Source organism: Teleopsis dalmanni, chromosome 2, assembly GCF_002237135.1.
Source record: "Teleopsis dalmanni isolate 2A chromosome 2, ASM223713v2, whole genome shotgun sequence".
Taxonomy (NCBI): Eukaryota; Metazoa; Arthropoda; class Insecta; order Diptera; family Diopsidae; genus Teleopsis; species Teleopsis dalmanni.
This window is the reverse complement of record NC_051847.1, coordinates 160,852,620-160,867,555: the sequence shown is the minus strand read 5'-3', so window position 1 is coordinate 160,867,555 and position 14,936 is coordinate 160,852,620. Positions and strand designations below refer to the sequence as shown.

Below are 14,936 nucleotides of genomic sequence, written 5' to 3'. Positions count from 1 at the left end.
AAACAAATGCCACGCAATCCACCACTCTAGTTTGAACAAAAATATAAAAAATAATTGTTTTGATGCTGATACTTTAAATAAATCTGTATGTTTAAAATTAAAATCTTAATACATGGGTTATTAACATATTTATTTTCTAAATCAATTTATACTGCTACCGCCATGTATCACATTAAAGCAAACTTGACATACTCTTACTGGTTTATTAATGCCAAACTTTAATATTGGAACATCATTATTTGAGCATTTAAAGCACAGAACTCGACCACAGTGTCGACAATGATGTTTTCTCATTGTCAACGTGAATTTACTTCCACACTCCTGACACAAATCTGATTCTGACCATGGTGATTCTTGAGGTAATTGATCAAGTAATTTATAAAGTAATTGATCCGTGGCTAATTTATAGTTAAAAATGTTTGCTCCCTCATGATTTTCTGTTCCAAGACATACTCCTTGTTGCACAAGTTTTTCACAAAGAGATACTTGTCCTCTCATATAGGACAATAGCAATGCGGTGTTTCCATCCATATCTGGAGTATTTAATGGATATTTAGGCATACATTCAACAAAAAGATCAAAAATATTTCCAGCTGTGTTATATTCTCCTATACGACAAAGTTCATGTAATGGATTGCGACCTTTTAGATTTGTAGCTTCTGCATTTATATTTGACTCTGTAAGTAATTCTCTCACAATTGCTAAATGACCATAGCGTACGGCAATATGCAAAGCATTGTTACCATCATTATCAACAGCATCAACGTCAGCGGCATTTTGCATAAGAGCTGATAAAGCAGTTAAATTTCCTTGTTTAGCAGCAATGTGTAGTGGAGTTTTCTGAGTAGCATCTCGCACATTTACGAGTGCGCCTGCTAATATTAAGTTTCTCGTTATAATTTCTTTACTAGAAGCTGCAGCAAGATGAAGAGGTGACGATTGAATTGCGTCATGAACTAAAGAGTTAACGTTTACTTGCATTGCCAAAAGAAATAATACGCTTTCTAAATCATCCTTTAAAACCGCTAGGTGAAGAAAATTTCGTCCTCGTTGATCTATTTGTTCAGCTGCATTTGGCATTCGATCGAGTATACGTTGTGCTGCTTTGTGATTCCGAGACAATAGTGCTGTTGCAAACGGAGTATTGCCATTTTTGTCTCGAATTTTTAAATCGACGTTAGGATGACACAATATAATAGAGATTATTTCCTCTTGTTGATTTTCTATAGCAGTATGCAATGGTGTTTTATTATCTGAATCAAAAGAGTTAACATTTGCGCCATGATCTATCAATGCTCGTAAAACTTTAATAAGGCCCCATTGACAACATAAATGAAGTGGCGAGTCTTTATTTTTAATTTCATCTTCCCCACTTCCATTTTCACCAAGCTGCCGCGGAGAATCTAAGTCACATTGATTACGAATTAAAAATATTGCAGCGGTTTCTTTATTTTCGTCAATAGCTCTGTGCAATAATGTTTGCTGACAACCATCTGGACCTGGACCCCAGCAATCAATATCCACTCCATGTTTTACAAGCACTTGTGCAACATCCTCAAATTCATTTTGTAATGCAATCCATAATGGGGGATCTCCCATGTTGTCTACAGCACTCAAAGACACTCCCTGAGAGCATAACACATCTACAACCTTCAGATGAAGCGAATTAATGATAATTACTTTTTTATGTTAAAAATTTACCTGAGGCATTTGATGAAGTATCGCTAAATGAAGAGGAGACTCTTGATTACTAGTTAATGCATTCATATCTGCTCCATGATGTAGTAGGAATATTGCTGTATTTGAATCACTTTTAAGGATTGATTCATGCAGCATAGTTAAATTTTTTCCATTTCGTAAATTAACATCTGCACCTCCAGTTATTAGTAAAGGAAGAAGCGTTGAGCGTTTTAAAGTTATTGCAAAACACAATGGTGTTTCACCATTTACATCCAAACAATTGAAGTTTGGTTTTTCGGATTTTAAATTGACGCCATCTTTAGAAAAATTGACGAATTCTGCAATCACATCTGGGGCATTCATTTCAACAGCTAAATGTAAAGCTGATTTTAAGTCAGATAAACTTGACTGAAAATTAGGATTAGCACCCTTCGTGAGTAGTTTCCCAACAAGTTCTGGAAAATTTTGAAAAGTGGCATCATGAAGTGCGGTGAAGCCACGTTTATTAATATGATTAATATCAGCATAATCTACTAAATATATTGCTGATTTTTCTAATCGATTTGCGATCAACTCTTGAAGTAAACTATTATGCGTTACTGATTTTACTGCATTAGTACATGCTCCCATATTTATAAGTCGAGTAGCAATTTCAAAGTATTTAGAATTTTGATGCACTTCCTGTTTATGTAAACTTAATTCTAATGCACTTTCATCACTGTTTGTACGAATATTTATATCAATTCCTGGATATGATAATAGAAGATCTGCTATGCCAAAATTTTCGTTATCAATAGCAACATGTAGCGGAGTTTGACCTTTAAGATTTTGTATGTTTACATTTGGTTTCTTTGTTAGTATTGCTTTCGTCAAGTCTATTAGATTATTATAGGTTTCTAAATCTGTTTCACTTTGACTAAATTGGCTAATAGCGTGAAGAGCTGTATCACAAGTTACTCTGTTAAAATTTTAACAAAATTATTTTAGAAAACAATTGAACCTATTGTCATTACTTACTGCGAAGCTAAATCCAACTGGCAATTATGATCCAATAAATATTTAGCTGCAAAAAAGTTACATTTTTGAATGGCATCGATTAAAATAGTAAGTCCCTAAAAGTTGTATATAAAGACATCTTGATTAAAATAATTTCTTAAATATTTCTTACTGTGGAATCGTAAGCATTGATGTTTATTTCTTCGCTTTGTACAAGTAGTTCCGCTATAGCAGCGTCATTTGCTTCCAAAGCCAATTGCAGTGGCAACCGTCCATGTTCAGATAAACTATTAATAACATTCGCTACCTAAATAAATTTTGTTTTTAATTTTATCATAGCAAAAAAATATTTTTTTAATTGTATATGTTATATTTTTTAAAATTATAAACATTATAATATATATCATATATACAAAATAAGTGCAATGTTATGCAGAAGTCATGGGCACATCAAATTTCAAATTGTTGTTGCTTTCAATGCAAATTAAAAAATTGAGAATAAGAGAAATATTGATTTAAATTTGGTCATGTTGACTAGGCTTTTTCAGGTGTAACTCGTCACGTTGATCAAAAAATTGTTGTTCAACAATCTCAAAAATTTTGCCTTTTAGAAGCACATTATTACAATTTTAATAGATTTTGGAGAAAAAACGCCACGAAGCAACAAAGTAAAGTTTATATTAGCTCAATAATCGAATTTTTGTTAAGAATTATTATAAACTATTTGATATAATAAGAAATAAACATTTTTATAGATCTTACGAGTTTTTTGCTGCAGTCGTAAAAGTAGTCGTAAATATTCCAAATTTACAATACTGATAGACTCTCTGCATAAGATGCATTTTGGTCATGACCAAAAAGAGAGTAAAATTGCCGGGACCATTCGTCAGGACCCTAAAACCTTTTGTTGATAATCTGTTTTATAATTCCTTCACCTTTTTCAAAGGACAAAATTCGCATGAATTGTAATTGCAGCATTTCTTAATCGGTATAACATTTGGCAACATTTGTCACTGTATGATCAGTGAACCATTGTAAAATGTGTGAATCATTATAAACATTTTTTTTTGTAATCAAACGTTGATGTTTTTTGGAAATAAAAAAAAATTTTTGCATGGTGAAATTAAACTCCCATAATTTGATCATCTTTGAAAAAAAATAAAATTATTAATGTAAATTCTATATTCTAACTTGCAGCTACTACTGTCTACGCCCACAAAGATAACATTACCAATCTGTCAATATGTGCATCGTAAACAGCATAAAACACCTAAAGTTGCTAATGCAAACATGCTAATAAGATCAATGTGCCACTAGCAGCAAATGTTACCCATTTATCACAGAACGATATATATAGTATCAATGAAGCTCCATTACAGGCTCTTCGGATAATTCGTCATTTAATCGTGAACAAAAAGGAATGACTATGATCTCAAACAAATTTATTTTAATCGTTGGCCTGTCACGAGTATATAAGTATATAACGAGTATATAAGTATATAAGCCAAAATCGTGAATGCCAAAGTGCGATCAATACAGTCGTAGTAATTTCTGCTCAAGAAAACACTTTGTGTAGGTGTTTTGTTGTTGTTCATTGCAAACTTGCGTAATCTGTGCATATAGTGCACCTTGCAATGAGTTTGCAAGACAGCTCCACATAAAAATCTTGCCCAATGAATTAGTTGTAATTTTGAAATACATTCATGAAATTTTGTGATTATCAAATGAATATTTTAGTATAAGGTGTATTCTTTTGACATGAATGCTCCAATAGCACACGTGTCGATTAAAAATTAACATCCAAAGCAAAAACAAAATTCGCAATAAGCCTCTTCCATTACAATGGTGCCAAATTTCAAAACTAATCTATTTTGAATGATTTTTGGAAGAAAATGGAAAACTTTAGTCAGCTGTTTATTATTTATAACTGTTGCGAATGTTAATGAGTAAATTTAAATATTTTAAATAACTAATTTTTTTAATAAAATTTGTGAAAATGACTGACAGGTTAGTAATTGTGAAAAAGTTGATTATTTATTGAGGAATTTTTAATTTGTGCTCATTAAAAATGCAATACATAAATAAATATAAAACACAATCGTTAAAAAGTGTTATATATTGCTCATTTAGTATTAACTAGTGATGTTAGAAGTTTAAAAATTATATACACCAAAAGACATTAAATGTATGTTTATTGACAAGTCTTAGTGCGTCGTAATATGTTTAGTAGTAGAATTATGAAATAAAATTTTAATTTTATTTTGTACAAATTACAATTTCAATCGAAATTTTATCTGTGAGATTTTTATACGGAATCGAATTGAATTTTCAACTACATTATGCAAAAAAAAGAGTCCATTGAATAAAATTATAATTACTAGATATGTTTGAATTGATTGTAACGTATTAATTTAATTCTAGTATTAGAGTTATAACAAATTTGTAAACGGATATTAAAATTTTGTGTCACGCTTGACAACATGGTGTATCGTGTCAGCACGGTCTTCGTTTTATGAGTAATGTTAATACATTGTGTTTTGTTGGTATGGTTGGTTGGTATTTAATGTTGAGCAAGAAGTTTTTATAGTGGTGCTGAATACATTTGTTATCTGTTAAATAAGAATTTTTGGTGCTAAAACAAAAAATAATAAATAGAATAGAATAAAATATTTCATATAAACTTTAACTTGACTTTATTAAAAAAAAAGTACATAAAACATGAAAAGAAATGACTTGTTAATTTATATATTTTTTTCAACAGTGTATATATCACTAATAGGTTAGTACTTATTCGATTTCACCAAGTTTTTTTTGTAAATATTTAATTTTTAGCATTGCAAATATTTTTAATGTCGTTGAACTCTACTTAACTTGTCGTTCACGGAATTTATGTTACAAAGTAGGTATACAATTTAAAGAAAACGTAATGACTAAAATGTGAAATTATTTTTTTCAAAATTAATATCAATAATAATTTAAAAGAGAATCATTATTAAAAGTGCACATATACATAAAAAAAATATCAAATTCAATTGGAAATAATTTATGTGCACAAGGATTTCTATAACACTTATTTAAATAACGTAGAGCAAAAATTGGAGAAATGCATAATATCCGTTTATTTCCTCACATATATAAACTTTAACCTGAGCTAATAAATTAACTTTTTTCTCATTATATGTTAATTTGAAAGTTTTTCATTCAACTTATGACTTTTATATGTTGAAATTTAAAATATTAAATGCGATTTGAAATGAGATTATACACATACAAACAGTTTTCGTGCTTTTATCAAATCCATCCCAAAACAAAAAAAATAGGGCGTATAATCTAATGATTCATAATAAGAGTACTCGGTATATATAAACATATTCAATTCTATATTTATGTATTAAATTCTTTTAAATGGATTAAACTTTCTCCAAAATCAAAGAAGTTAGTATTTTAAGAAATTCATGAAGACTTAATTATTTTTTATTTAAGAAAATGCTCTAGCAATTAAATGTTATAAATGTTCCGTTGCAATGGAGACATCTTTCATTAAAAATGAAACAATCATTACACAGCCTTGCGTTAAATTTGAACTTGGTGCAGAACAGTTTATGGTGGATTGCACATATTCAACAATGTGTGTCAAAACAATCTCGACACTCCTTTTGCTAAATGGACAAAAACAAGAAACAATAACGAGAGGATGTGCTCAACAAAAAGAAACAACTCAGGTTAAATTGATAAATATTTTTAATATTTTTTACACTAATATATGATTTTTAATAAAAGGTTTTTAGAAATCGTCAGTGGCAACAGGAGAATTCCATTCAAGAAATTTATCAAGAGGGTTGCGGTGAATTTAAAGAAAATACTTTAGCTGCCTCTTCAAATACTCATTGTTACTGTAGAACAAATTTATGTAATGGAAGTAGTCGACTTTTTACACTAATTCCTATTGACAGAATTTTACAAACAACATTTTTAATGTGTTCATTATATATAATAAACTCACAATTAGTTTATAATAAATATCTATAAAATAAACGAATTCAACAAAATGAAAACAAAGAAAGAATAACATTTTAGTCTCCTTTTGCTTCTCTATATTAATTTATTTTTAAATAAACCTTCATGTAAATATTGTTATGATATTAATAAAGTAAATAATAGGTTATTTGAATATGAAAGCTTTATGCAAATGTCAAATAATGATGATTAATATGTGTTCTGAATTGTATCAAGAATAGTGTTAGCCGATAGTTTATCAACATTAAAGAACTAATACAGGTTTTAAAATAAGCAAGAGATGACGAAGTTAGTCTCTAACTTGATCTGAAAAGAAAGTTTATATAGCTTTTGTCTGAATTGGGCTTACAGAAAAAATCATTCTCATAAGGTTTGAATTACAAACACAGAAATATATTTTAACTTGAACAAATAAGGATTGCTGATAATCCTAATAATTTTAATTTTATTTTAATGAACAAGTCAACGAGCGCATCCTTGTTTGCTAACTGCTTTCCTATACCTTCATCATTAATTCTTCTTTCCCAAACAGACAACCTTCCTTATCACGCCCCATTATGCAATCCACATTTTGTCAATATTTTATGCGCTTGCTATCGGCATTTGATTACAATGCAAACGAAAGCTTTTATATAAATAATTGTTATGAAAATAATAAATTATTTACTATCTTACAAAACTTTGAATTTAAATGTTTTTTTTTGAGTGAAATTAAATGCAAACCACTTATTCTTCAATTTATACCAGACACTGTACAATAATATACAAAGCAGTGGCAGTTTACCATTGCTTCTTAATAAGAGACAAAACCCGAATATATGAGCAAAATGTCTTACTTTACCATTACTTCTTTTTGCATTACTAATAGTCTATAGTAATGATGAAAAATAGAAATAAATTATCTTAAACTTAACTTATCTTTAGTTAGTCAAGCTACATAAACATATCGTCACGTACCTCTTTTTCTGCCATGTACAGTTTTACTGCATCCTCTCGTGATAATCGAATAGCAGCATGTAAAGGATGTTTTGTATTATTTTTAAGTAGCTTATGAAGCACAGGCCCAGCCATATATTCGAAGTCTTTTGCAGTAAGTTCATCCCATTGAGATGATATTAAGCTTGAGCAGCAATCGAGTAAATTTAAGGCTCCAACTTCTTCAGCAATACAATAAAATCGTACACATGATTTCACAGATACAGTGGATATCAACTCACTTTCACATTTATTAAAAAGACCGAGAAGTTTAAAACGATGTGCTGAGCGAATTAATCCTAAAGTAACATTCTCATCTTGTAAAGTGACTACGTCTGTATATATCCATCGCAGAAGTGCTATACAAACATCGTGTTCTATATCACTCCAATCCAATTCACTTGTATATGCTAATATATCTTCATTCCATGCTTCAGATCTTGCGTGAAAAACAAATTTATGCGCAGGAATAGTTTCTTCGCCTATTCGTACAGTTAAATCTGAATAAGTCGAGCGTCCATATATGGAAGCAACAAGTAATGTTAGTCTGGATACAAAACTAGAAACCTCCTTAATGGAATCTGTTTTAGGTGATTCGGCAATTACTTGAGAATATTTTCGTTGTAAATCAGAGTGCTCATTTTGTAATTTGGCAAATTCTGTTTTCAGCAATTTAATATGAGTTTCAAGTTTATTGGTGACAGCGTTATCAGTAGAACCTATGATGCAAATATGTGTTAAAGTTGGTATTAGAAATCATAAATTCTATATTACCCATCTCATTGAACTAATGCAAATAAAAGCTGGAACTCCTAATATACGCACAGAGTATTTGAAATTAAAGCAAAACTTTTTCCTTTTACTCAGATATACACTCTATCTAAGCAATTAACTACTTCTGCTTAATATATTGTTGCTTTATATTTTGTCAGAGAATACAAAAATTAGTAAACCTGACACAGACTACAAACATTATTCATTAGCAAAGTACATACCTACAATGGTCGTGTGCGACTTCGAGTAAATTGATGGTAAATTGAGGGAAATAGTAAATTATGTCGGTATGGCAAGGAATGTTGGTATTTACCAGAATTTCGAGTAGGGTATATTAGGTAAAAATTAGGTATTACCATTGTGAAAATGTTATAATATGTTTAATAATAATTTTGTTTAATAAATGAATAAATAAATTTATAAACTTTTAACAGAAAAAAATTTACTTCTGAATATTTATGTTTTTTAATAATTGTATCACATTTTTAAATAATAACTACTCCGTCCTTTTTCCAGATTTGTAAATCTTGCACCGTAATTAAAAACGCTTTCTAATGCTATTACCGTAAGCCTGAAGTGTTTCCTTATGCCGACATCATTTTATCGAATTAGCAATTTAAATATTTGTGTCAAGGCATCCGCCTTGTCACAGTCAGCACTAAATAAAATAGTTAGTTTACATAATTACTGATATTATTTTACACTTACTTCTAGCTATTCTGTTAATAATGCATTAAGAGGTAATTTTTACTTATTTTTGAAATTTCCAAAAAATTATTATATATAAAAACTTTCTTTGGCCATTTTAAAAAGCTCATAAAATAAAACATATAAACAGCTGATGTGAGTTGTTTCTAAATTCCATTTTCTGGAACTCACATACTTTTATGAAGAAAATTGCTAATAACTCGTTTAACGTTAATTCATAAAAATTCATTTTGTTGTAGTTTTTTTTTTTTACTGAGTCAGTACGTATGCGGGGGTTGAAATCGAATATGAAAAAAATGCTTCATATGAAGCGATCCCTAATTTCATACACGTACATCTATTTTTCCAAGTTAAAAACAAAGCGTATGTGCCCACTATAACGTTTTAGATTTTTATATACTTCAAGTGCGAGCACATTCAAAGAAAAATGCAAACCAACGCTTACTATGAACCACAGTTAGCTTTACGCCCTCCTGTCAAAATAAAAATAGTAAGACGTTTATTGATAGGATTGTCAAAAGAGATTTTATATTAGGGTTGACACTATTTTTATTTTCTTTTTAGCGCCAACAAAAGCTATTCATAGCAATTCTGAATACTCCCAGGGAATAAGTCTCCTATTCTCACGCTATTCCCAAGAATACAACTCCCTTATTCTGAATTGTTTGGGAGACAGCTGTTTTCGGAACAACAAAAGTTTTAAATTTGATTTGTTGCATTTTGGCAACCATGGCACTTTTTATTGAAAAAAAGTGCGAAAATAAGCAAAACAAAGAAAAAAATTGCGTATCATATGTTGATTTAAATGTAAATTAATTAAAAGAAATAAATATAATGAATACTTTATAAGTAAATAATTGAAAATTTTTATTTTATTTATTTAGTTTATTATTTAAATATGTATATAATTGATTATTTTTTTATATACAATAAAAAAAGTAAAATATCTTATTTATTAATTGAAATTGTTAATGCTTTAACTAAAATTTGAGCTCCTCTCCAAAACTCGTATTTATTTATTTATATAATTAGGATAGAAATGTCCTTTAATTAATAAACTAATAATAGTTTATGATTGTGCAGATGTTACAATAAAAAAAAGGCAAGTTTTGCCTGTATAAAATTGCAAAAGTTTATTTTAATATATTCTAGGAATCCCATTCATTTCAGAGTTTGGGTTTCTTTCATTATCCATTGTTTTAAATAACAATAGTTAATGCTTTAATTTATGGAAAAAAACCCTAGTGGATAAAATAAATAAATAAAAGTTTAAATATATTAAATTTGTTAAACTTTTATTACAATAATAATTTTAATAAAATATATTAAATAAAAATTTAGTTATATTAAATTTATTATAATAATTTTATTGAAAAATATTCAAAAATCTGAACATTATAAGTTACTTATATATTAAATTAAACTCTTTTTAATACTTTTTGAACTTGTCTCCCAAACAATTTGCTTAGGAAAGAATTTGTGCAAAATTGGGAAAAAATTCCCATTCCTATGCGATTCAGAATAGGCGAAATTATCTTTTTATCCATAGATTGAAATAACATTACAACAATTTAATTTTGATAACGGAAATCAAAATATTTTGTTTTTTTGTCAAAATTGCTTGTGTTTTTTGTATGTAATCTTATTTTTGTTGGCTTATATGCAAAGTTTCATTCTATTTTAAGGGACGAAGGAAAAAACATCGTTTAAATGTATGTATGATTTTATTTTGTAGTAAAGTTGTTGTTTTTTTTTTTGGGCGTGTTCAAAATAATGTCGACTGTTTTGATGTGTAATAGCAAGCAACGACAAAAAAGTTTGAGAAACAAATCTTATGTATAATACGCGCTTAACATAATATTCATATATGTATATTTATGAGTATTCGTGTACTTAAATAAATAATAATTCGTTATTACAAATAATTTAGAAACATTTAAATAATCCAATATTACATATACATTCCTTATATATTTTTCTAAATCAAGTATAAAGTTTTAAAAATATAAACATTAATAAATACAATAATTACAATTTTATATTTAAATTCAGTCACTTGAAAGTGTTTACATTCGTTGTTCTTCAGTTGTTCTCATTGATTTATCAACGTATCTGTTGATTTGATTTTTAGCCTGTGCCAAAAAAATTGTTGGATGAAGGTAAAATATACATTTAAACCTTACAATATAAAACTTATTTTTAGCTTCGATTAGTTACTTTTTGGGAAGTAGAAATTCCAATAAGAGATGTATCGTTTTAAACGAAATAAAACCACCACCTGTTTTTGTTAATATTTCGAAAACAGCTTTTTCAAGCTGTCCAAATGTCATGAAAAACTTTTATTTATAACTGACTTTATCACAAACTTTTATGTTCACTGTATTCATTTGCATTTGGAACATATTTGCCACTCGTTGGAACTTATTTGTACAAAATCAGCAAATTTTATATGCAAAAATCTATCATTTGCTTCTCATATGTAAGTTTCCACCCATATTACATACATTCGACGCAGTGTAAATGCCATATTACATTGTATGCGAATGTTATTTTGCGTTTTCGTTTATATGTTTTTTCGTGCGAACACATCGCATGTTGTGGTTACATTGTTACATTGCGAATTGAAAGTTCTATTTTAAAAACAAAATCCATAGTGAAGTTCCAATGTATTTAGCGAAAAGCCGTTATTATATTAGCTGCGTTTCAGCAAACATGATCCGCTCAATGATCTGAATCATCTTTGCTGAAACGATACGGATCACGTTTGAAAATAATTGGCAACGCATGAAATATGCCAGTTGGGTTTGTATACAAAATTTTTTGATTTTTGTGAATAATTTTGGCACTAAAAAAATAAGTAAGAACATTTTGAATACAAAAAATCTAAAAAATAGAAAAAAATTAAAACTATTGAGCTGTGTGAAGTATTAAATGTAAGTTTTTATTTAGTATTTACTTTAAAACTTAAATTTAATTCTATAGTAAATAAATGAAAATTGCAGATTTTATTAGAATCATCAAGCGAAACTGACTCTTCCATTCCCTTTTTAAATACTAGTTCAAGTGTATTAAACTCAAGGGATGAAGTGCATCAGCATGGATATAGTGGAAGTTTTGTGGAAACGATCAATAATTCTTTCGTTAAAAATTATTTGATTGGTATTTGCACATAAAAAATACAATTGCTATATATTAATTATGTTTCATATTTTAATAGATTTGTTAATAAATTCCAATCAGCGAATGCAAAATAATCGTGATGATCACAATCGGACGAGACCAATGAAGGAATTTTATATATTTTTGTGGTATATGGCAAATATGAATATTTTTTGCGAATTTGGTATTTGTTTTGGCATACCAAGAGCTTCTGTATGGAGAATAATTAAAAGAACTAATGTTAAGCGTATATCAATTGGACACTAACTTATAAAATACGCTCTTGCTAATAATGCAAAAGTGGAAGCTTCGAAAAAATTCCCGTTCGTATTGGTTGCATAAACCGTATACATGTAAAAATAAATGCACCAAACCATAGCAAATAGAATTATTTCAAAAGGAAGCATGACTGGCTTAATCTTGCAGGCAGATTGCGATGAAAATGGTTCTTTTATAAACGTGTATGTTGGAGAGCCTGGTTCCTTATGCATTGTTCTGTTTTAATTAAATAAATATATTCAACTTAATTTATATATATTCATATCAAATTAATTGATTTTAATAAATTATCAAACAACACTTTTTCAAAAATAATAAAACGTAAATAAATAAAGTAATAATTTTTGTTATAGTAATAGTTAAAGCATTACTTTAAACAAAGAAATAAATAATAATGACATATTAAATAAATAAGTACATAAAATAAATAATAAATAAATAAAATCAATAATAAATAAATATAAATGTAGATTTGTTTATAATTTTACTGCACCGTTGCATCGCATTGCCAACCTCATTTGCATTAAAATACGTTCCACTTTTATCTTTTACACACATTTCACATTGAACCAGAAAGTGAACCAGATCAATTGCTGGTTCACCCCATTGTTTTTGTTTTGCATGTAAAATTGAGCGGATCATGTTTGCTGAAACGCAACTATTATTTATTAATTTCAAACAACAAAAAACTTTATGTGTGAATGATTTTTATTCATCAAGGCAAAAAAATAGAGATCTTTTGGCGACTGTAACCAGTCGCATATGATTACGTACATTTGATTTGTTTGTACGAACAGGCAAAACAAAATTCGTATACAATGTAACCGCACCCTTATACAGTGTGGTCATAAGCATGTCTGATCATTAATAACTTCCCAAATGTAATGTTTGGATTCCACTTGTTTCTCTTGCAAGACTGTTTTTGTACACTAAAATATTGTTATTATTTTATAAAGTCTATGCGGAAGAAGTATGGGACGTAGAAAATCTAAAAGGAAGCCGCCGCCGAAGCGAAAGAATATCCAACCTTTGGATCAACAATTTAATTGTCCATTTTGTAATCATGAAAAGACATGTGAAGTAAAAATGTATGTGGTAACATTATGATTTTTAGTTATATTATGTTTATTTTATTTCTTATATATTATTAGGGATAAGAGTCGAAATACTGCAAGAATCGCATGTCGCGTATGTTTAGAAGACTATCAAACTTCTATTAATTTTCTTTCGGAGCCCATTGATGTTTATAATGACTGGGTGGATGCCTGCGAAACCGCAAATTGACATTTAATTCGTATGCCGTTTTATCTTTAAACATCTAATTAACTAAACTCTAAAAAACTTTATTTATAATACTAATTTTAGATTTTAAGCCCAATATTCATATTTTTTTTTATATGTATATTCTCAAGAAATGTTTTTTTTTAATGAAAATGAATTAAAATATGAAATATAAAGTATGTTAAAAAAATGAAGTTATAAATTAAGTAGTCTCTTGCTGTGGAGTGCACGGTAATCTCTTGCAATCAATAAGAATTGCATTTTTTCGATATTGACAATTTCTAATATTCAATTAGGCAGAATAATGGCAGAATTTACAGCACAACTAATTCAGCCTTAACAGACTTGATTAACGGTGTCACCCGATTCATCCTAGATGGAAAGCAAGATTGATTTTTAATAGTGGAAGAGTTTAGACTTTATATCAGTAATGATGAAACGTCTTTAGTCAAAAGTACGGTTTATATGAATAAATATATATTAATAAAAAATTTTATACATATAAATGATATATATAAAAACTAAGAAAGTACTTTAAAAGTGTAATTAATTTATAAAATCATTATATATTAAAGTAATGAGACGATTCACATAATGAAACGAACTGATTATGCTATTTTCAAATAAAAAATACACTATACAACCAAAATTTAAATTGGTATGTATTTTTTCAACTACATTTTTCCTGAACAAAAGGAAAGGTGAGTTAACTTTTGGACAACATCCCTTGAATATACAATTACGATAAATCGTCCACAAATAAGGAGTTTGCGATCGATTATACACCAACGTGTCTGTTCCAATATTCTCACACTTGGTATGATAACTGATATCATAGTAATCAGATATGCAGATTCCTGTCTGAATTAGTCAGTTTATGTGTATAGCACATATGTTTTAAGTTTTTTAATACATGATGTCTTGTTGGACACAAATCACAGATTGTCATCGACTTTGCTGGTTGAAAGTTGCGTATCAAGAAATAAGGTAACTGAGAATGATTGTAATACTGCTTCATTAAAGCACGTTTGTAATTAAATTAAGCGTAGGTGATGATGAAAACTATG

General features: G+C 28.6%; 3 protein-coding genes across 4 annotated transcripts; 2 read left to right on the top strand and 1 right to left on the bottom strand.

Annotated features, from left to right (window-relative positions):
* Positions 1-111: 111 nt before the first annotated feature.
* Positions 112-8,578, bottom strand: LOC119685907 (rabankyrin-5). The gene is made up of 6 exons (XM_038100314.1): positions 8,443-8,578; positions 7,651-8,387; positions 2,849-2,983; positions 2,698-2,792; positions 1,702-2,638; positions 112-1,650 (listed from the first exon to the last, which is right to left on the bottom strand). The coding sequence occupies exons 1-6, from the start codon at positions 8,444-8,446 to the stop codon at positions 142-144; spliced, it is 3,417 nt and encodes a 1,138-aa protein (XP_037956242.1). The 5' UTR covers positions 8,447-8,578; the 3' UTR covers positions 112-141.
* Positions 5,363-6,708, top strand: LOC119685908. 2 transcript variants are annotated; one of them, XM_038100316.1, is made up of 4 exons: positions 5,429-5,455; positions 5,509-5,575; positions 6,160-6,398; positions 6,457-6,708. In XM_038100316.1, exons 2-4 carry the CDS (start codon positions 5,566-5,568, stop codon positions 6,703-6,705), a joined length of 498 nt encoding a protein of 165 aa, XP_037956244.1. In that variant the 5' UTR covers positions 5,429-5,455; positions 5,509-5,565; the 3' UTR covers positions 6,706-6,708. The 2 variants fall into 2 exon arrangements, with proteins under 2 accessions (XP_037956243.1, XP_037956244.1); XM_038100315.1 differs by lacking the exon at positions 5,509-5,575 and having other exon boundaries at positions 5,363-5,455.
* Positions 8,579-13,490: 4,912 nt separating the features above from the next.
* Positions 13,491-13,901, top strand: LOC119685189 (transcription elongation factor 1 homolog). The gene is made up of 2 exons (XM_038099414.1): positions 13,491-13,676; positions 13,740-13,901. The coding sequence occupies exons 1-2, from the start codon at positions 13,561-13,563 to the stop codon at positions 13,870-13,872; spliced, it is 249 nt and encodes an 82-aa protein (XP_037955342.1). The 5' UTR covers positions 13,491-13,560; the 3' UTR covers positions 13,873-13,901.
* Positions 13,902-14,936: the final 1,035 nt, after the last annotated feature.